Here is a 21,212-nt window from a genome sequence, read left to right on the forward strand (position 1 = left end):
TGAAATGTTCGACGAAATGAAAACACAGATGTGGCTCACATCTGGTCCAGCCTCTTAAAAGCTTATTTAAAAGCAGTAGCATCACGTGGCACAGCTCTGAGACATTGCGGATTTCTTCTGTTTAGGAAAACAACCACTTTACTGCAGGGCACAGGCAAAAAATAAGTTGGGCATTAAAAACAACCTCCCTCCCACCCTCCCCTACAAATCCAGTTGATAAATGAAAGGATCGTCAGGAAGAGTGCAAAGCAAGACAGCGAGGACCAGCATACTCCATCCTCACCTAACATCTCTGTAGCAAGCAGAGGAGGACGGGCACTTCTAGAGCTTTCCATCAAGGTACTGAATCAGCCCCATTCATAACACTTAAAACCATCAATCACCCCAGCCAGCTCCCCAAATATTTAAAAATAAACTCTCCCCAAAGCCCTCTCTTTACAGTCTTTTAATGTCTTTCCAAGCGACTCCAGTAGACGCGAGGGCTACAATCAGACACTGGGGATTAGGTTTGTAAACCTGTTGGATTATTTACTGTTCTTGTCATTACTAAATGCACACTAAACCCTCTTTTAACACACCGTCTCCCCCACTCCCTACCTCTGTGCAGCTAGTTAAATGTATACACAGCACACTATTATGGGGATTTATTACAGAAGAATCATTCCAGACGATATATTTTAAACCCCACATTTTTTAAAAACAGCCACGTGAAGAATGTGTTTTTCTGTTTCTATTACAGGAGGCAGTACTATTTATTGCTCTGCCCAGATAAGAGGATTTCCTTACAGACAGAAATGGAGGCTGAACACTTCCCAGGAAATCCTCCAGAGCAGATATAATAGAAGGCACTTGGTGCTCTGGTCCCATGCAGCAAATATCCCTTCATCACACCATTTCATAGCCAAAAGAGTTGAAACAAAGAACCCTTCCACCTATTCAGCACAGCACCAGATGCTAAATACTTCCAGTATTCAAGGAATACTTTGGGGCTAGAGCACAACAAACCCTGAAAAGAGTTGGGAGATGCTTTTTCAGCTACAAAAACACTTAAGCAACAAACCTGAGCCCAGGGTATCAGAAACAGTGGGATTGATTGCGGCTCTCCAGAGAGAGATTAAACCCAACAGGAGCCACAGAAAGCTCCTGCAGATCCTCACAGGGACCCAATGGGGCAGAAATACTTTAGCAGCCCAAACTGATGAGCAGTGCCTGTGCCACTTTGGGAGCTGCAAGGAGTGCGAAGGGAAGGAAGGCGGTAGCTTAGCATCAAAAAAGGTACTGCACAACTGTGCCAGAATATAATTGATTAGCTGATCAGAGGGGACACGAACCAATCTGGAAGGGAAGATAACTGATTTACCGAGGGGTGTGAAGAGTACAGTCATTAAAAGTGGGTAACTGGGAGGGGAGTGGCAGCAGCGCCAGGGAGACGAAGTGCAGTAGAGATCGGGGAGGGAAGAGAAATGGATGTGAAAATGCTGCAGCAGCAGCAGTGCAGGATGAAGTATGAGGATCAATGGTGTACAAATGAACACACCGTGCACCAAGGCATGAGCACAGTCCGTGGGACCGTACGAGCAGGTAACACCGCGAGTTTTATTAATATGAGGCTAGGAGCCTCCCTCTGGAGCAGGCTGGGAGGCTATCTTGGCAGTTTTAAGCTGTTGCCAACCTCACTGCTCCAGAGAAGGCACTTCTTTGTGCAACACCAGCCCTCCCTGCCATGCTCCCATCCCACAGCATGCACCCCGTGGCTGCCGAGGGCTCCTGTTCCCCCCGCTCACTTCCGGCAGCATCATCGTGTGCCGTCATAGCAGAAGTATTCCACAAAAACAACACGTAAGGACAGGACAAAATTGATTGCACTTACTGACAAAATAAGGTCACAAAGCACATGATGTATATGCTCGTATTTAAGTGAAAATGGTTTTTATTTTATTGTATCTGAAGCCACCTTGAAAATTACAGCCTACTCCTTCAAAGCGCCAAATCGACACCAGGATTTAGTCTGATGGTGTAGGGACCACATGAGGCCACACATACAGCATAAAGATAAATGAAGTCTGTCACTTTATTATTTCCCTCTGCCAAGACAAGGTTAAGGGGTCCTTTCCAGCCAAAGCCAAGTTTCCAGCCTGCTAGTTCCTCAGAGAAAGCAAACACACCACACCATGCAGAGCGAGGCCCCGTCTTCCCAGAAACATTCATTCCTGCTGACGAGGGATGGTGGGAAGTATTGCCGGCCGGCGCCAGGCTGCCTGGCAGTGCCAGGGCACACAGTCTTGGCTCTGCAAAGTGCCCACTGGCCAGCTCCTCATACTTGGACTATAAAAAGTGTAGGGAGACAAAGCCCAAATGGGTGCAAATGAAGGGCAGAGAGGAAAAAGGCACGATTTAATGAAAACAAAGAAATTCCACATACTCTACTATTGTGGCTGTGCAAGGTCAAAAGCAGGGATGTACAAACTCATCAGCTATTTCCTCACTCCTGTCTATGGAAAACAGGACCCTCTGACAAAGCAAAGCAAATTAAGAGCTGGGAGCAGCTCCAGCTGGTTTGTACTCACTGCATTGGGCTCATCCCCGTTGCTGTAGGCAGGAGGAGATTTTCCTACAAGATCGGGCCTTAACGCAGTGCAAACCCACCTTTACTAAGTGCCTGAGCCTATTTCCTCACACTGAGACTCAAGCCTCAGGTGCTCTGTGTGTCCTGCAGCAGCTGACTGACACCCGACAGCCCTCCTGCATTAGCCGCCATTGTACGGCAGTTGCAGAACAATTACCCCATCACAGGAACAGAATTTCAAATTTTTCTGCTTAATGATATATGGGAATGAATTATAGAAAAGCCTTTCTGCAGTCAATCGTCTCTCACAAAACTTTTATTAGATACCAAACATATTTTTTATAAATTAAATTTCCACTTCAGAAAAAATACCCCCAAACCACCAACCCTGCTGCTTTCCTGAGAGCACATCCATAGTGAAACAAATCCTATTGTTTCACCTCACAGCCCACAGAGGATCTAACCTAACCACATTCACATATTTCATATCCAGTTAAATGTTATACCTTTAGACCACTCGTCTAACAGACATGGAAACTTATTAACTTAAACTTAAAGCATCAGACAAACAGTTAATCTCTCCATTCTTTCCAGAAATCCTCCCTGCAATATATATACTTTTAAAGCAGGTAGTACAAAAACAGTCCAGCAATAAAGAAAGCCTTTCTGATTCTGAAGAGTTTTCTTTGAAAAGGTAAGCTCATGGTCATTGAACTACAGAGCAATATAAAAAGCCCTTAAGAAAGAACCCTTTCAACCTCCCAAAATAAATACAGCTGAACATTAAGCTCTTGAACTGAAGAACACCTTGACATTGCCCTGAAAACCAGCAACAGAGGTTCCTCTTCTGGAATAACATGTGTCCCACAAACACTTTTAGAAAACAATGAAAAAGAGCATGATTTATGCAACGTACTTGATGCAGCTTGTCGTTCTTTTTTAACCTCACAACCCTGCTGCCATGACTGAGGGGTGAGAGGACAGCTGCTCTGAACAGGATCAAGAAAGCTATTTTTTACTGATGAAACTAGTAACTATCAATGATCAACTGACCAATATTCACCCAGAAACATACTAAATGCTATTTTTCAGCACCAAAGCCCAGAAGTGGTACAAGGTCCCAGGCAGAGACACAAGTCTTCTCCACCTTGTGATTTCTGCATCTGGAAATGACGAGACTGACCACGGTGCTCCTGCCAAAGGTGCCACACACTCGCATCTCAGCCCGTGATCACACATTCATCCCCTCCTGCCTGAGCAGTTATGGACTTAAAACTTTTTAAAATGGAGACTATGAAGACAGACTTCCCCTACTCATTGCTCTTTTCCAGCCGATCACCAATTCCCTGATGCATTTTCCTCTTTTGCCTTTTATGCTGTTATTGGCATCTTTTTCCCCCTTTCCCTTCCCCCCCCTTCATTCTTTTTGGTGCCTTCTGGCCTGTATTTTCTGTGTTTTTTTAAAATCTGTGCAGGGGGATCCAAGAGTAACAGTTTATATAAAGGGAGAGGCCAAGGAGAAGAACTGATCAGCATCTTAATCAGTTCCCCTCTCCAAACCCCACAAGGGCAGAGCGCTGCCGTTATCTCTTGCAGAGGGCAGGGGCTGTTCAACACCCCAGAGAGACGACAGCAAAAGCAGCCAGGCTCAGATTCCACTCCAGCTCACTTTCCCCATACTGCCAGACCACTGTGTAAAACAGCAAGAGCACTTTACACCCGAGCCAGCAGTAAAGGGAACAGCTGGCTTAATGTTTAAGTGCTGAAGCATCATTTCTGCAGCTCGCCAGTGAAGCAGCCAGGTCTTGCCGTGGGCACTAAATGCTCTGCTGTCTGTCCCTGCAAGCCTGGCCAGCACTCAGCCACCCCAGCAGAAGGACATATGTTTTATTGTGAAGTAAATCTATTCCTGTACCCCACATCAACTAAAACACAATGGTGAGCTCTGCACTACAGAGAACTCAAAAGTAAACCCAAGAATTTTGCTTGGATTATTTTTATCTATGTTTTTTAAACTGTGAATCCATTTCTGTCCCACCAGAGAAAATTTTTTAATGTATAAAGCCATATAAATACACAACATATACAATCTAATCTAGTGGGTGGCATCCCAGCCCATGGCAAGGGATTTGGAACTAGATGATCTTTAAGGTTTCCTTCAAACCCAAACCATTCCGTGATTATGTGACACTATGATATATACACAGATAGTTTTTAAGCTACAAAGACACAGGAAAAAAATGAAGAGGCTTGAAATACAACATTTTAAGGCTAATTTGACTGACTGGAACTCAAAAGCAAAGTTAACTTACATTCCTAGGACACCACTGAAAAGTCATGGTTGGCTCAGATGATGGCCCCAAAATTAGAGCAATTTTCCTTTAGCAGAAGCACAAATGGTTGAACCATCACAAGGAAATGCAAACCAGAGCCCAGCCTAACTCTGACATGTCTCTTGCCACATCAGAGTTACCACACTTACCCTCATCTCCAGCTCCCCACCTGCAGGACAGGCACATGGGCCAGTGCTGGGCATTCAAAGGCCACAGACTCACTTCCCTGTTAACCTGGCCTGTGTCAGCTCTCCCACTAATGCAACAGTCTTTCTCTTCCTTCCAGCACTGTGGCCTGGATCAAAGAGCTGCTCCACGTTAAAAACAGTCTGCCAAAATAACTCACCAAGATGAGCAAGTAAGTGGAATGAGTTGAACTTTCCACTTAAAACTTTCTCCTAGTCACTCTTACCATCTCTCAGTAAAGCTGGGCTGACCCCCTTCTCTGAGGTTCAGAGTTGGTCTATGGTAGATCTGGTGACAAGCTTAGCATTAGCCAGGAGAAGCCACCTGGACTACAGAAATGCTTCAGCAGACAATTATTAGCATTAAGACAACATCACAATATAGTGTATGAAATTATATACCTGAGTCTTTATTTAGAGGAAAAAAATCAATGTGTACCCTGGGCATTTACACTGTCCAGGTGGGCTGGATGGTGAGAAGCTGTTAACTGAAAGAAAATTACCAGGTAACAAATTTCTCATTTTGTTACCCAGCTTCTTCCTTCCTTCATTGCTAATGAGAAATAAATAGCAAGCGGGGAATTACAGACATGGGGAGAGGAAAGAGAAGGTAAAAGTTTATTCTTATTATTTGTTATTACTACATGAAAATAACAGGCAAGAGCAGAAAGCTCCCCTGTCAAAAGCAAAAGCTTTGAAAACAAAGCAGGTAGGTGGGAACCTGACCCAAAAGAAAAGCCTCTGAGATAGATGGGGGCTGGACTCAGAGCAGGTATCAGGCAAGGTTTCATGCCACCAGGACTATCAGAGGCATGAAGCAGAGAGAGATGACACATAAGATCCTGACTGGTTCGGTGATCAGGATCACCAGCTGGGGTTTACAAACCTGGAACTAGGAGATATTTGGTTTGAATTCTTAAAAGGAGGCAGCTACAGAAATGCAGATCTGTGTTAAGAGCACCAGACCATTATGCAACAGATGTCTGCAGCCAGCACAGACCACGCTTTTAAATAAAAATCACAGAGGTTGAGCAATTTCTTGTTAGATGAAGCGCCATCTTTTTGTCTCTTGCCATGCCAATGGTGAGAAACACGTAGGTGGATGAAGCACTTCTCTATCTTGCCCTGGCCCCAAACAGAGCTCTTGTAGGAGCCCTGCCCCAGGGACCAAGGCAGCTTTGTGTCCATTCAGGTATATATATGTGAAGCATATTAGGATCTCTACAATCCAAAGTATAGGCATCGCTTGGGTGGCTCCAGGTGCCAGTGGAGCATGGCAAGCTTCCTTGGTCACCTGGCCAAACTGCAGCACGAGCTGCTGTAGGAAGTACAGGTACCACAGCAAACTCCTGGAGAGGACGTGCGTGGACTCTGTCCTCCACCTCCTCCTCCTCCTCCTCCTCTTCCCTGATGTTTTAGGGACTGCAATGTACCTTTTCCCAGATGCACAGTAGACAGTGGAGAAGGATTTCGACATTTTGCCTGCAGCACCTCCGAGGCCCCGAAGCCTTGGCATTTGGACAGACTGATCCGTAAGCGCAGCACAATTAGCATGTGTACTCCATATGCCTGAGATCCATCATTACAGCGCTGGAATGCCCTCTGACACCACAAGTCTCCAAAAGAAGAAAGCTGTGGAGAATAATTTGTCTTATTCTCATTCTCCAGGAATGGTGGAATACAGCACTTCTGTGCACAGGAGGTTTAGGTGAAGCTGGAGAAATAACCTTTTCCCAACAAAGCCCTGCAGCACGATTCACCTATACAGAAGAGAGCCAGTTTCAAAGCCAGCCTTTCAAGCTAATGGCTATCAGAAAGGCCAGCCATCTGCTTGTGCAACCTGTCCTTATGATTAATCTCAACATCTGACTTGTATATAAAGTTTATATACTAACAGGACTATACTTCATATGTCATTTTAGATAAGTTATGTACTGCTGAGTTTACAATTTCTCCCCAGTCTGCCCATCTTCTCCAGGTTACAGGCACACAAAGGACTCTGCTTAAATGTTGATTAGATGCAAAGGGAAATGAAGAGTTTGGAAAGATTTTAGTAAGTCTTGAAAACCAAGTAAGCATTTCAAGTAGTGCACTGGAAAATATAAGGTCCCACAACCACATGCAATTAACTTTTCATTTAAATACAGAGGCCTCTACTTAACACAGTATTGCAGAGGCAAGAACAAAGTCACAAATACAGTCACACATACACTGAAAGGATTCATGGCTCTTTCTGCCATGCACCCATTTTATTGTACAGCATATGGCACAGTATCAAAGTTGTTTTTCTTTAATTAACTGAATAACGATGCTTTCCCATGGGCCTTAATCTAGGTTCACCATAACATACTGTGTTATGGCACCAGTTCTCAGAAACATGACTATGTGTCCCCAGCCCACTGGGAGACAGGGATGTGCATTTCATGTACCAATTCACTTAAACACATTCAGCATCACATGTAATATTATCTGAAATTGGGAAAGTTTATTTTGAATTAATTAAACCAAAGTTATCTTCTGAAAATAAGCTCTGGATAACTTTTTAGTATTTCATTACAAGATGAAACGCAGCCCACCAGGTCATGATTTAAAATTCAGACCTACTGTCCTTTTTTATAGAATAGATGTTTACTTATATTTTATTTCTTTTCTTTTACTTCTTTAGATAAGAAGAGATGTTTGCTCTTTATGCTAGTTTTAACTAGGTGAACACTTTCAACAGCAGATTTTAGCATCATTATCTGTGAAGTGAAATAAGCCCAGGATAATGGGCTGACAGAAGGGACTGATGAGGGAAGAGCCTGCAAGGTGCACAGAGGCCCTGTCTCCTGAAGGAGTAAGATTTTGAATCTTACTAGCAAGATAAAGCAGAGAATACTAAAGTCCAGACAAAACACTCCCATGCAATTCCCTTCACGCCATCAAAACCAACATAAAAATCATTAAATGCTAAAACGAAGCCAAGCAAAGGAACATTACTGTCAGTGAATGCCAACTGAAATGAATGATGTGGGTTGAAAGTGTTTGCTGACGAAGCTACAAATTGCCTCAAAGACTTGAGGGCTGAGGCAGCAAACTGGTCTGTGGAAGAGCTCCTCATTCCTGCCGAGGAGAACCAGGCACATGGACACCTCAGCTCTGCCATCGCCTGCAGGGACCGAGGGGATGAAGCTGGAGCTCTGCCACTCCAGGGCCTTCAGAGAGCAGGACCAACTGCACCTCTCCCTCCAAACTGGGCACAATACACCCAAGATAAGGCCAAGTCACTACTTCTCACGTGGAATTCTGGCCTTTGTCCAGAAGAGGTTTGCAAGTCGAGGAAAGCACCTTATAGCTCAGACACCACTGACAGGCAGCCAGCGTGGCCGTGCCAAGACATCTGTGCCCCGGCACCAGCCTGGGGAAATCCAGTGAAGGAGCACCCAGGGGCTGTGCCGGATGCTGCGGAGGCAGGGATCCCAACATCTGCATCCACAAAAGTTTAATTCTCAAGGTGTTTCTCAGCTGCTACCAAGAGATGATTTCATCACTGCGGTGACACTGCAACCAACCAGCTTGGCTGACCGAACTGACTGCGCATCTACCGGCCATAAAAACTTACAGACTACGTTATTCTGCATTTTGACTGAAAGAAGAGGACAGATCTGAACACTGCAAGTCCTCTAAATCACAGCCTTAATTGTGCTGGCACTTTCAAAAAAAAAAAAAAAGGAAAGAAAAGAAAGGAAACAAGAACAACAATATCCGGCTGTCGTGTTAATTTTAGACATTATATTTTTCTTCATATTGTAGTAAAATTAACAGCAGAACTCTTTGGATGCAGCAAGGAGAATGAGGAAGCTTGCCAAATTTTGAAGAATCAACAATTAATATAATAGCAATTAATTCAGAAGAGTAACTAAATGACACTGTAGGGTTCCCTGTGTGTTCTATCCCAGTGATTGCTTAAAAATTTTGTTAAGCTAAGAAATAAAATAAGAAATAAAACAACAAAAAAAAACTCAAAGAAATGTTCTTTATTTTTTTCTAAATTACCAGCATTGCAAACTCACGCTGGTATTTGAAAGTCAGTCTGGGCTCTCCCAAGCCATACATCCTTATTACCATAAACATTCCACAATTGGAAATTACTTTTTGAGACACATAAGCCAAAAAGAAAATAGCTATATTGCATCTGCAGAACCAAGAGTAGTAAATTGTAATAAACATTCATCTTTATCAGTGGCTCTGCAAACCAATCTGTTCGGCACAAAGGTGCCATTTTTACACAGTTGCTTTATTGCTACATAATTATTGATGGATCAGCCAAGTGCTATCTCAAAGAAGACTGATCTTAAAAACGAGCTTGTTAAAAATTTAAGTGTAAACCCTGGGATAAAAACTAGCAGTTAGGTTTCATCTGATATAAACTTTTAAAGAGGAGAAAAAAATAAATTGGAGGGACAATTTTGAAAAATGCTACGTTTGAGGCAGGCATGGAATAGAAACAGACAAGAAACTTTAATGTGATAGAAAGAATTGGGGACATCTGTACTGAGAATAAGCTGTAAATAGCAGGAGGAATTATCAATCTAGTGATGTGCCAGCTCTCTGCATTTCAATTGCTTCACAGGCCATACCATAAAAATCGTTTGCAATGAAAGCAGTATGAAGCATCCCTAGATTTTATTGCTCCCAGTGATATTCCTGCCCATTTGTGTGTACACCAGTTGTAGCCTTTCAAGTGCAACACTGTTTCATATTACTACCTGTTTAAATTACTTGCCCACAAACATCGCTCTGTGTTCAAAATGCCTCACTATTAAATTTTCTGTTTCAGTCAAAGTACTTTGAGAGTTTCTATCAAGCTTTCAAAGGCAAGGAAGTTTCATGCAGGCTTTCTGAAAGTCGAGACAAAGCAATAAACTTTAAATTTAAAAGGAGGCTTTTTCAGGAGAGAATTCAGAGTACCTTTTTGAACTCCCTCCCCACCTTGTTAAACCAAACTTCTTCATTGCACCCAGATTTCTAAGTGTTGTGTTTCTGCAGCTGAACTTCCAAGCATCAAACTTACTCTCTACAAAGACCCTGCACTATAAAGTGACCTTGGGCAACAGCATATCTGAAACTGCCCATCCCAGGTCACCGATGGATTGTAAAAGCTTTCCAGCACTGGTACATCAGCACAAGCACGAATTACATGCTCAGCCTCCAAAATACACGTTCTTTGCTGCTGCAAAGATGTGCTCTGAAGTGCTGCTCCAACCCTAGCTGAACAGGGGAGATGGTCTCTGCACCCCTGACTCAGCCCTGTGCCCCTTCCATTTGCAGGAGGTACCACCTCCCTCTCAGCTGCCACTGCACCTGCCAAGGCATCATTCCCTAACACACATCCATCAAAATTATTAAAAAAGCCATTATTAAAAAAGCCTGCACAAGCCTGTGACACTTTTGACAGACTCAGGTGAGGGAGGCCGATGCCAGCAGATAGGAGGGGGATGAGCCAAGAAGGCAAGACACTTCTTAACCTCAACCAACAGCACCCACAACATGACATCCTGACACACCTGCTCCACCCTAAAAGTGGAAGCCAAACCCAAACAGTGCAGTATAAACCCGGGTTTTATCTTTGCTCTTGGGAAAGAACACGGCCCAGGAGCTTCGCCTTAGTCCTGCAGCAGCTACAGAGCCGTGAGACACAAATGCAGTGCTCCCATTAAGTGCAAAAAACTCCGGCTTGGAAGTGCAAAGAGGGACTTCATGGAAAAGCAAGTTCTCACTGAAGTATGTTTAATTTAATGAAAAATATTGCCAGAATAAAATACCTCCACTGGTGACACCATTTCATGTTGATAGGGGCATTTCAATACATGACTTCAATGGTACTGTAGATTTGCATTTTTCACCTTTACGAGGAAATTAATAAGGGCCATTAAGCATAACTTCCAAAATCACTGTCCAGTGACCAAAGTCATTTGCCTTGATCCTATGTTAGTGTTCAGGATTTGGTCACAGAGCACTGTTTAGTTCCTTCCCATCTGTGAGCACACAGTGGCTTCCCCACCATAACTAAATCAAACATGGCATTTAAGTAGTGCATTTGCTGAAAACTGGTATCCTTCCACCCACTGCACAGCTGTTTACTTCTGGCTTCTGCATTTATACGTGCCTCAAGAGCCTTGTTCCTTGCTCTGAATTTTTTTCCAGGTACTACTTAACAGCATTATTTACTCAATCTCATTTCACATTCGTTCCCTTATTATTCCTACAACACAGTTGTAGATGTCCAGGTCTTTCATCACAGAAAACAAGTTCTATAATCTTAGGTGTACACATACGTTTCAATATGAAAGTTGAGCCTTACCTTTAACGGCTAACTTTAAAAATATAATGCTTTCTGCTTCCTTTAAGCAAAACTTGGCTGCAGAAACTCCCTCGAGTCAACTCTTTGCAATTTTCCCCTAATTTGCAGTTACCCCTCCCTTGGCAGCCTGCCAGCATCTCCTCCTCTGGCCGCTTCGGACACTGGCCCAACACAGCCCACCCAGCCCCAGATAAAAGATCACAATTTTTGCTATTAATAGCCAACCCAAAGTTGTTCTTATCTGTTTGTTTCTACAGCTCTGCACCACTGTAATTAATGAACACTGAAAACTCTAACCACAATTTTTTCAGCCCTACTGAATGCATTCTGGTGAGTGCCTATGAAATAAAATTAAATTGAAAAGCTGAAGACTACAGTAGCCTCATGTTGACAGGTCACTCCGATTCCAGGTCAAAGCAGACTCTATATTTGGCTGCTTTAATTATAATTGCTTGCAAGATAAAAAATAAATAGCAATTATCTCATTGTCACACAAGAAAAAAGACCTAATAAATGAACCAATCCTAAAGTAACACTGAAAAACAAATTATTTCAAAAGCAATCGGGAGTAGTAAAACTCAGTTTCCAAAATTGTTTTTAATTGCCAACAGTGTCAACATTAATATCCTTCCTCTATTGGATAATACATCCCTTTTAGTTATGAAAGCATTTAGCAAACCAAAAATGTCAAACTACAATTATACAAGGCTAAACTCACGACTGTTTTCATCACCAGCCCGTAGTGCCACAGCTGAAATCCCTAATTACAAGGGTCATCTACACAAGTCGCAGTCCAGCCCGTGCATCTTGCCTGCTGTGACAGTCCCACAGCTTTAAGACCAACAAACAAAAACAGATGAAGTGTGTAGGGGTGTGATGAAGTTAATCCTTAAGAGGATATAGGAATTAGTTTTTCAAACTAAATTCAAAGCTACCGAACAAAAGCAAAACAACACAACTGCTGCACAAAGACATTAAAACCTTGCAGAAACAGCACTCCATTTAAAGGGTTTACTTCGGTGGATTTTCTGTTTCCAGGTACTGCCTTTACCAGCTGAACCTGTATCACAAGAAAATGAAGAACTAAATGGAGGATTATTTAAGCTTTTTCAGACAAACCCAAGTGGTAGGGATCCACCACAGTACCCGCACATGGATTTAGTACCCATCGTGTTAAACCCAAAGTAGCTAAGCCTTGCAAATCTCTCCGTGCTGTATTTCCTTCTTCCAAGGGCATGTTTGGTGGCTCCTTGACCTGGGTTAATAAGTCTTTATTCTCAATAACAGCTGAGACCGTGGAGATTCCCTGAACTGAACCCAGGCCTCCACTCCTGACATTTCAGATACTGTGATGAATTGCTCAGATAACATCCTCCTCAGCAGTCAGCTTTCTGTGCAAATTTAACATCCTCTCTGTAGCCTCCACGCATTTCACTTTCCACAGTTCTCTAAAGAACAATTCTAGTTTTCACTTGAGTTTTTTTTGGTGGTTTTTCTTCCTTTTTGGCAGAAGGGTAGGGCAGGAATGTCCGCTTCTCCTGCAAACTGGCCACCTAACCAAATAACCATGAGTGTTAATGGGCTCCAGTTCTGGCAGGTGCAGAAAAGGATCATATAATTCTCATACCAGCAGAGAGGTTTTTTAGCCAGGTTTCCTAAGTGCCTGTAGGTGTCTTTGTCATCCCCCCAAACATTACGTCCCTGAATCTTGTTTTAATCCACAGTCTACGAGGCTGAGCGTGGCAAAACATTGGCACAGGTTGCCCAGAGAGGTGGATGTTCCATCTCTGGAAACATTCAAGGTTAGGGTTGGGGGCTCTGATCTAGTTGATGGCCCTGCTCATTGCAGGGTGGTTGAACCAGACAGCCTTTAAAGGTTCCTCCCAACCCAAACTATTCTATGATTCTATTTCCACCAAGGTTAAAGAGCAGGACAGTGATCCCTTAGATGGTTATGTTTCCATAGATTCCTTAAGGATCGACCTGCAGAAAAGCAGGAGCAATTATAAATGCCCCTGAAAGTACCTCCCACGCAGAGAACCAGCAGCTTTTCAGCTGCTAGGGAGTGCAGAGAGGAGAAAATCTTGAAAAGAAGCCCCAACAGAAGGAAAACCTTAGTTTGGCACCTACAAATGCTGAGGCATCTAAGTCAACCACAAAACACAACTCTCCCTTAGTATTTGTGGAACAACTGTTTTTGCAATTCCACTATTTAGGTATGGGAAAAGGACCATTTCTAAATCCCCAGGTGAGCTTCTCCTCTTCTCCCTGTTTGCCCAGGGGAGCAGCTGTGCTGGAGCAGATGACAGCAGACCTGGACTTCCCCTCAACACGATGGAAAACAATGCATAAAACCCTGCTGTGGCTGACTGCTTCTCCTTGCTCCACTAAAAAGCAGGATTGATGTCGCAAGCACATACATGTCAATTATCAACACACAGAAGGACACATCAGAGCCCCTGTTCCACACGTTCAACCTCTTCCCCCAGCCACAGGTCTCCAAGCTGGAGACACAGCCCTGCTGCCACCTCCTTCTCCAAAGAGCCTGCAGGCAGCAGCCAGTTGAAGCAGTGAGTGCAAAAAGCACCTTTTTGCCTTTTTTTGTCCTCAAGCAAGGGAGGATGAGGCCTTAAGCGGCTGGTTAGACTCATCAAAGAGCAATATAAGGCTTTTATACTACTCAAACTGAAAATAAAGCTCATTTTCCACCATCGCTTTTATCGGAGAAATTCAAGACAGAAAAGACACGTTGCCCGCTGCAGCCAGAATGACGCAGGCAAAAAAACCTCCAACCTTGGAAAAGCTTTCAAGTTTTTAAAACGTTTCCTATTCTAGAACAGAATTTTAAGAAGCAAAAAAATAAGAAGAAGGAGAAGGAGACTTTCTCCCCTAAAACAGCTGGGATAACAGGACAGCCATGGGCTAAGGGCATTCAATCACAGATGACATGGACAAGTAAGGTTTAAAAGATGGATGTTCTTCACTTGGCTCAGGAACTTGAACCCCACTTTCCAGCCCCTTTTCCCAACCCCAGCACCCATTACTCTGGGGCAGTTCTTTTCGACCAACACTTCTGACAAAAACCACACAAATTTTTCTATAAGGAGTGTCCATATCGATAACCCAGTCCTTTGGAAAGTTCCTAAAATGTCCATAAATGCTATAAAAAGGTACTCACATGATTCAGCTTATGCTTTCACTCAAATTTATCTCCCTGATGGCTCTAACAAACTGCAGGTTTCTCTCCAAAACCCCTCTCTAGATTTGTTTGGAAATCTTTCAGCCAAACTCGATGATTAGTTTTCATCCCTTAACCTTCCTAGTTACGGCATGAATATGGAACGAATTTATAGCATTCCTATCCTTTAATGAAATGCAAAGATCCTGTATGAAAAAACCTGCACTCAGATTTTAGAGGAAGACATGCACACACAGTACTTGTGTGTGAGTGACATACATAGTCAAGTAAGAAAATCCTGTCATCTGTAATTCATACCCAAGACTTCAGGTATCAAAAAACTGCACTCAAAGCAGCTGGTGGTCTCATATTACCGCTCTGGCTGCAACAAGCTCTTCACATCTCATTAACGGCGTAATGAAGGCTCAATCAGGGATACAGCCCGTCAAGGCTGCCAAACACAGGCATATGGAGGCCAGAGGAGGAAGATTAGCTTGTACCAAGGTTTTTATTGTTTAGATCTCAAAGTCTGGGCAGGGCTAGTCCTGCCACGGAAGATATTTTCCAGTCAGCAAACGGCACACAGAGACAAAGATCAAACCCTCCAAGTGCTCGGAAGGCATCGCACAAGGAAGGTGGCACCGAGCAGGTCCCTCACACGGCTCATTTCCAGAGGTGGGGCTTAAAACCACCGAAGCAACTGTGGCGTTGAGGCCAGAGGCCAGAAGAAGAGTGATCAGGATGGGGACATGCACTCTTGTGCTGATCACCAGGTGTCTTTTGAATATGTAACACAATTAGTGCTAAACTGAGGAGCTTTGTTTCTCATGTATGCAGCAATTATGATGTAATAGAGCTTTATAGTGTTCTCTCTACTGATTATATCACAGAATCAAAGAATACCAGCTTGGAAGGGACTGTAAGGATCATCTGGTCCAACCTTTCATGGTCTAGACAAGATGGCCCAGCACCCTATCCAGCCAAATCTTAAAAGTCTCCAAAGTTGGGGAATCCATCACTTCCTTGGGGAGATTAATCAAATGGATGATCTCACTGTGAAAAAATTTCTTCTTCTCTCCAATACAAATCTCTCTGGGAGTAACCCGTACCCATTACCCCTTGTCTTCTCCATGTGACCCCTTCTAAAAATGGAGTTTCCATCCTCTCTGTAGCCACCCTTCAAATATTGGAAGATGGCAGTGATATATTCAGAAACAATTTGAGGAACAAAGGAGGACGCTGGAAGAAGAAATCAGTACAAAGAGGGGTTCAACACCCAACCATTGATGGAGCAGTAATGGTGACAGCAGTGACCCCGCTGCTTGCCATGCCCCAATCTATGCTGGGATCCCAGACAAGGTGAACAACTCTCCTTGGCACATGTTTCCCTCAACAGCCATTCTCCAGCCACCTTTAGCCTGCAGGCCCCTGAGCATCCTTCCACAGCACCTCAGACTCTGCAGAATGTCACATTTCTGCAAACTTCCCTGTCTGCAGTGCTGCTGGCACTGGTCATCTGTTGCTGCCAAAACAAAGAAAGGGGGTCACACACACATCCATTTTCCCTTGCTGGGTGAGGGAGCTGAATCTGCTCGTGGAAGGACTGGAGAAGCCCCAAGGCCAGGACAGGGTATGAAGTGGGACCTGGCAGCTGCAGGGGATGAAATCCAGAAGACGAGTAAGACCTGGAAGGACGAGTCCGTCCCCACCTCATATCAGATCACCTTTAGCCACTTTTCAAATCCTCCTTGAGTAAGAAGCTGAACAGCCCCTGTACACAGGGATGACGACTGCCCGATCAATGAACACGGCCTGCATGGGGCCTTTAACACCCACAGAAATCAATGGCAATATCTTTCAACCTCAGCCCCTGCCAGATCATGCTTGCAGCAGTAATGGAGGCGTAAATACAAGGAGCAATAAATGAGCAAACTGTTAATTGTGAACCTTTCTCATGTATTCTTTGTGAAATTAGCAGCAAATGCAGCTCACTGGGTGCTTAACCAAGCACAAGATGGTACATGCACGGCGATTTCTCGCTGCAAAAGCCGCTTACTTTCATGAGGACGTGCAGGAGCATGTTGCCACCCACTTCACATACAGCACTTGAAATTACTGCCTTAAACAACTACACGTGAAATTTGATTCAAAACAAAACATAAATCAGGCCTCAAGCACTAGATTGCGAAGGGGAAGTTATATAAAGTCAGTCTGTATGCACACTGTATTTTGCCTTTATCTCTGTTATTACCAGATCTTCCTCACTTTTCCTTCACGTGGCAAGAAGAGACGAACGGGCAGTGTCCAGCCCAATGTGGGTAGGACAGGGTGACAGTCAGCAAACATCAGAATGACAGAAACACAAAGAAAGAGGATAAAGTATTTGAAGCGGTATAAAAGGGACATAAAAATAAATTGCAGAGGGAAATCTTACACCAAAGAACGTTATTTCTAGGGAACAAACTTCATGATATTTGACTGTGACAATCTTCTAAAAGAAATGGTGCACTGTTTTGGGGAACTGCAGAATTAAAAAGTGGTGAAGATGCTGGGATGTTGCACGGCCAGGAAAATGGACCAAATGATGTATCTGATCTCCATCTCTGAAACTGAGATCTCACCATAAAGCACATTTATCACGAAGAAGAAGAAAGAAGCAGTTTGCAAAAACTCAAACAGTTTTCAGCTTAAAGTTTCTGCAAATTAATACACTTTGTAGGGAAAAACAGCCAGATGTAGTGTTTATTCTAAGCACTTTACTGCCTCAGACTCATTAACCCCGTACCTTACACGCTGTCTTTGTAATGCAAATTTGCTAAAATACTGTGCTTTCCATAAAACATTCATATAGACAAGCTCACACTGCCCAAATATCAACTGTAAGTGGAGTAAAAATACACTTATTTTTTCTTAATACTTGGGCTCTGCACCAAGTCTTATCTGCAAAAGCAGTTTGTGAGAAACCTTCTGCTGTTGCTGCAGCCACCATAGCACAAAGGTGGAAGATTTCCCAAAGCAGCTGATGCAGCCAATTATAAACTGAATTACCACATGCCAAAGCCAAATGAAAAGACTTTGTAGGAGGTACCTACAGCAGAGTTTTTCTTGAGGAAGAGAGATCATTACAGAGAGGAGAAGAGACAACCTGCATTTAAGGAGGCCAAACATGGCACATACTGCACCTGTTTGCTGAGCTCCTATTTAAGAGCCACCTGCATCACCACGAGGGTTTGCTGGGCCTCCTCAGCATGGAGCACCAGGTAGGCCATTTCCAAACACTGAACCGACTGGACATAATACACCCATCCAACGACATGTGGAGTCCAGCAGGAGATACAAAATCATCCTGGTAAAGTCTCCTGCCCAATCTGAACCACGCAGAGGAAGATGACTCAGAAGAGGGCTGAGGGAAGGGAAAGGTTCCTGGTTTATGACTTAGCTGTGGAGAAGGACCAGAACATCACCGAAAGGGTTCAGTGTAGCAACAACATTCTCCGTTTTCCAGTGGACGTAGATCTTGGAATATGAACTACCACAGAAAAGCTGTGGCCAGCTGAAATTCACAATAAAAATTGCAAATTCAAATACACAGGATAAATGCAGGAAATTTTGTGAGCTTTTCCTCCTCCCTCCATAGGTACCAACTACTTTTGTTTCAAGATGATCTGTAACTGTGCCATCTCAAATTAAATTCTGAGCAACTGCTTTCATTCTGTATTTAGTTTTGAAAACTGCCATTTCTTTTTCATGTTTAAAGAAGAGCCCACCAACCTGCAAGCTGTCTGATTTTTACAACTATACCAGTTGGTCTGATAGAAGAACATGCTACCTCCAGGTACAAACCCTTCCCAGATTTCCCAGAACTATGAGGCAGAACTCAAGACATCACTGCCTGAGGTGCCAGAATCATCTATGCTGGTTTTCATCCAGGTTCAGAGCAACAATGCACAGGTAACCAATGAGAGGCATCTTAACAAGAGGTTTTCTTTATTCACCATAACAACATGCCAACTACAAGCCAGATGTGCTTCCCATCCTCTCTGCTAGACCTAGTTCCCAGTCACCTGAAAGACATCAAAGCTCCATTGCTGCTCCTAAATACAGACAACTTCCCGAAGGAAACCAGGTCCTCAGGGGGATGATGCAGACACCACTAGGATGCACCCACACCACACAGGCACTGCATGGCAAGGGCTTGGAGACTGAGAACTGCACCCATCACAACTATCCTGCAGCACAGGCATAACCAAAGTGAATTGGACTTAACACGATACTCTTAAATTGTTAAAATAAATAACGGAGTCATTGGGGAAAAAAAAGGCAACCAAAAGCAAACCACAAAGAAACCCACAAATAAAACCCCAAACACCCTTCCCCCAAACCAAGAAAAACCACCCAAAATCCAACAAAGTTTGGGGCAGGATCTACAATCAAAATGAAAGCAAAACAGTAATTTTGCATATGAACTTCAGAACATGTTAAGAAAACAAGTACTTGTTCAAACACCCGCAGTGCTTTCTCAGATACATTGAAAGAGAGTGAACATACTGAAACCTGCTTGGTTTCGAAATTCAGTTCATTTGGCACATCCTCCACTTTTGCAAGAAAACAAACAGCAAATACAGACAAGCCATAGCACGAGCAGCCCTGCACTCTCCTGCCCACCTGCCTGAAGCCTGACTTAAAGGAACCTACCTGGCTATGCCAGCTTAGTTTGATCTTTAAACTCAGTCCTCAGCCTGTCCATTAAAATGGTCAATAGCAATGCCAGCTGAGAAATGTCCATCATGGGGAACTCCTTTTTACAGGTCAGTGGGTAGCCAGACAACAACAGCTTCTAGCCATGACTGACCTCTCTTCGACACGAACCGCTGATTTCCCGGAGAAAGATGAGCCACGAGCCATCCGTTTTCTTAATCGTAATTAAAACAAAACCAAAACCACTCAACTGTTTGTATATGATTTTCTTTGTACAAAATACAAACGTGCAATCATCCTTCTACATTTCTGGAGAGTGAACACTAACATAATAAGAATCTGGATGTGTTCAGGCAGGGATTACCTTATTACAAGTTGGTGCTGTTGAGCAGAAATCAGCATCAGAACAGTTTGGATAACAAAATGTTCTGTTGCATCGACCCCCAGGTAAGCTAACAAAACAGATTTGGATGGGTGTGTCTTATGATGGAAAAATTAACTCTGATAAAGAAATGAGTAAAATGCCCTTTATATATGCTCTGTTTTCAGAGTCATTAGGATGCAAAAGGAATTATAAAAAAGTGCCATCTCCATAAAGTACAAGAACACATGCGAAAAAGCAAACAAACCTGCCTGGATGACTGGCTGTTTGCAGTACTGGCTGCTTTAATGGCTGTGGCAAAACTGGCTTCTTTGGTTGATCAGTCCTGTGCTATACAGAGCTGTAGGATACAGACAAATCTGGAGGTTTTAAGAAAAATGGAGCAAAACCAGCACAACACACACCAAAGCCCATATCAAAAAAAAAGCATACAAGCAGTTACTTCCTCTTACAAACATTTTAAATGTTTGCCATTTGCAAAGATTCTCAATCAGAAACAGACTGCATCATGTTTGACTACAGTAAAATGTCTCCTGAGAAAGTCTGCCTTGATCTAAAATTCTCGTACTTGGGTTTTAATTTCCAGTCATATTTACAGGGATCCGCTTCCTCCAATTTCCTAATTGAGACTTCATGGCTCGAAATATGCCCATCAGCTATCATATGACTGCAAATCGACTTAACCAAGAGATACACATTCTCAGGCTTCAGAAAATAATGAGGCACTCCAGATTTTCCTGCAGCTTCCAGAGAAGCAGATGTCAACAACCACATCAACCCACATCAACAACCAAGACCACTGGTCCCATCCAGCCTCACAGCTGTTGTACCCCAATGTTACATTGATTCACGGAATTGCTGCCACAGTAACCAACGAGATACATGGAAATTACACAACAAACCCACAAGTGGCTGCTTGTGTCTACTTTCTGCTCTGAGCTGAACTCCTACTCACCAGGCTCTTGGTCCTTAGTGGATATGCACTCTTTTATGGACTCTGTTATGCCAAGACTAGCGGCAGTGGGGAGTGGGCCGAGCAAGGATTCCAGTGCAGGTGGTCTTACAAGAGTTTCATTTCCATTTCTGCATTCCCCTTCTTCATTTTTTTTAACTCTATCCTTCTCATGAAGTTCATCATAAAAGTCCTTGTTTAAGTGATTAGCAGCTGCTTCCAGTTCCTCATCTTCTGCCTCCTCTTCTCCAAGTATGCTAGAGGCATTATCTTCTATAGAATCTGTAGAGGAAAAAAACCCCAACAGATCATTGCATACCATCTGCTACAGAAACTAAATAAATAGAGAAGTGCTCACTTAAAGAATAAAAATCTTTAGAGGAAATCTGTAGACAAAATACACAATATTTTAGTTCAACATATGAATGCATGGAGTTCCCAGATGCTCTTCAAATTCATTACCTTGACTATTAAAATGCATTTTTGTGACTACAATCAACATTTAAAATAAAAGCATTGCCTTATCAAATTAGGCAAAAGGGCTTTGTGAGAGAAGTCAGCTATTTCCAGGTATA

General features: G+C 43.2%; 1 protein-coding gene across 3 annotated transcripts in view; it reads right to left on the reverse strand.

The window, feature by feature from the left end:
• Window positions 1-21,212, reverse strand: part of BRF1 (BRF1, RNA polymerase III transcription initiation factor subunit) — a 175,741-nt gene that overhangs the window by 51,516 nt on the left and 103,013 nt on the right. For all 3 annotated transcript variants that reach the window (XM_027674141.1, XM_027674142.1, XM_027674143.1), the window contains one exon: window positions 20,641-20,919. In XM_027674141.1, coding sequence (XP_027529942.1) covers window positions 20,641-20,919 — 279 coding nt within the window. The remainder of the gene's footprint in view (window positions 1-20,640; window positions 20,920-21,212) is intronic.

The sequence above is a fragment of the Neopelma chrysocephalum genome, unplaced genomic scaffold, assembly GCF_003984885.1.
Source record: "Neopelma chrysocephalum unplaced genomic scaffold, ASM398488v2 Primary Assembly neopelma1_24, whole genome shotgun sequence".
Taxonomy (NCBI): Eukaryota; Metazoa; Chordata; class Aves; order Passeriformes; family Pipridae; genus Neopelma; species Neopelma chrysocephalum.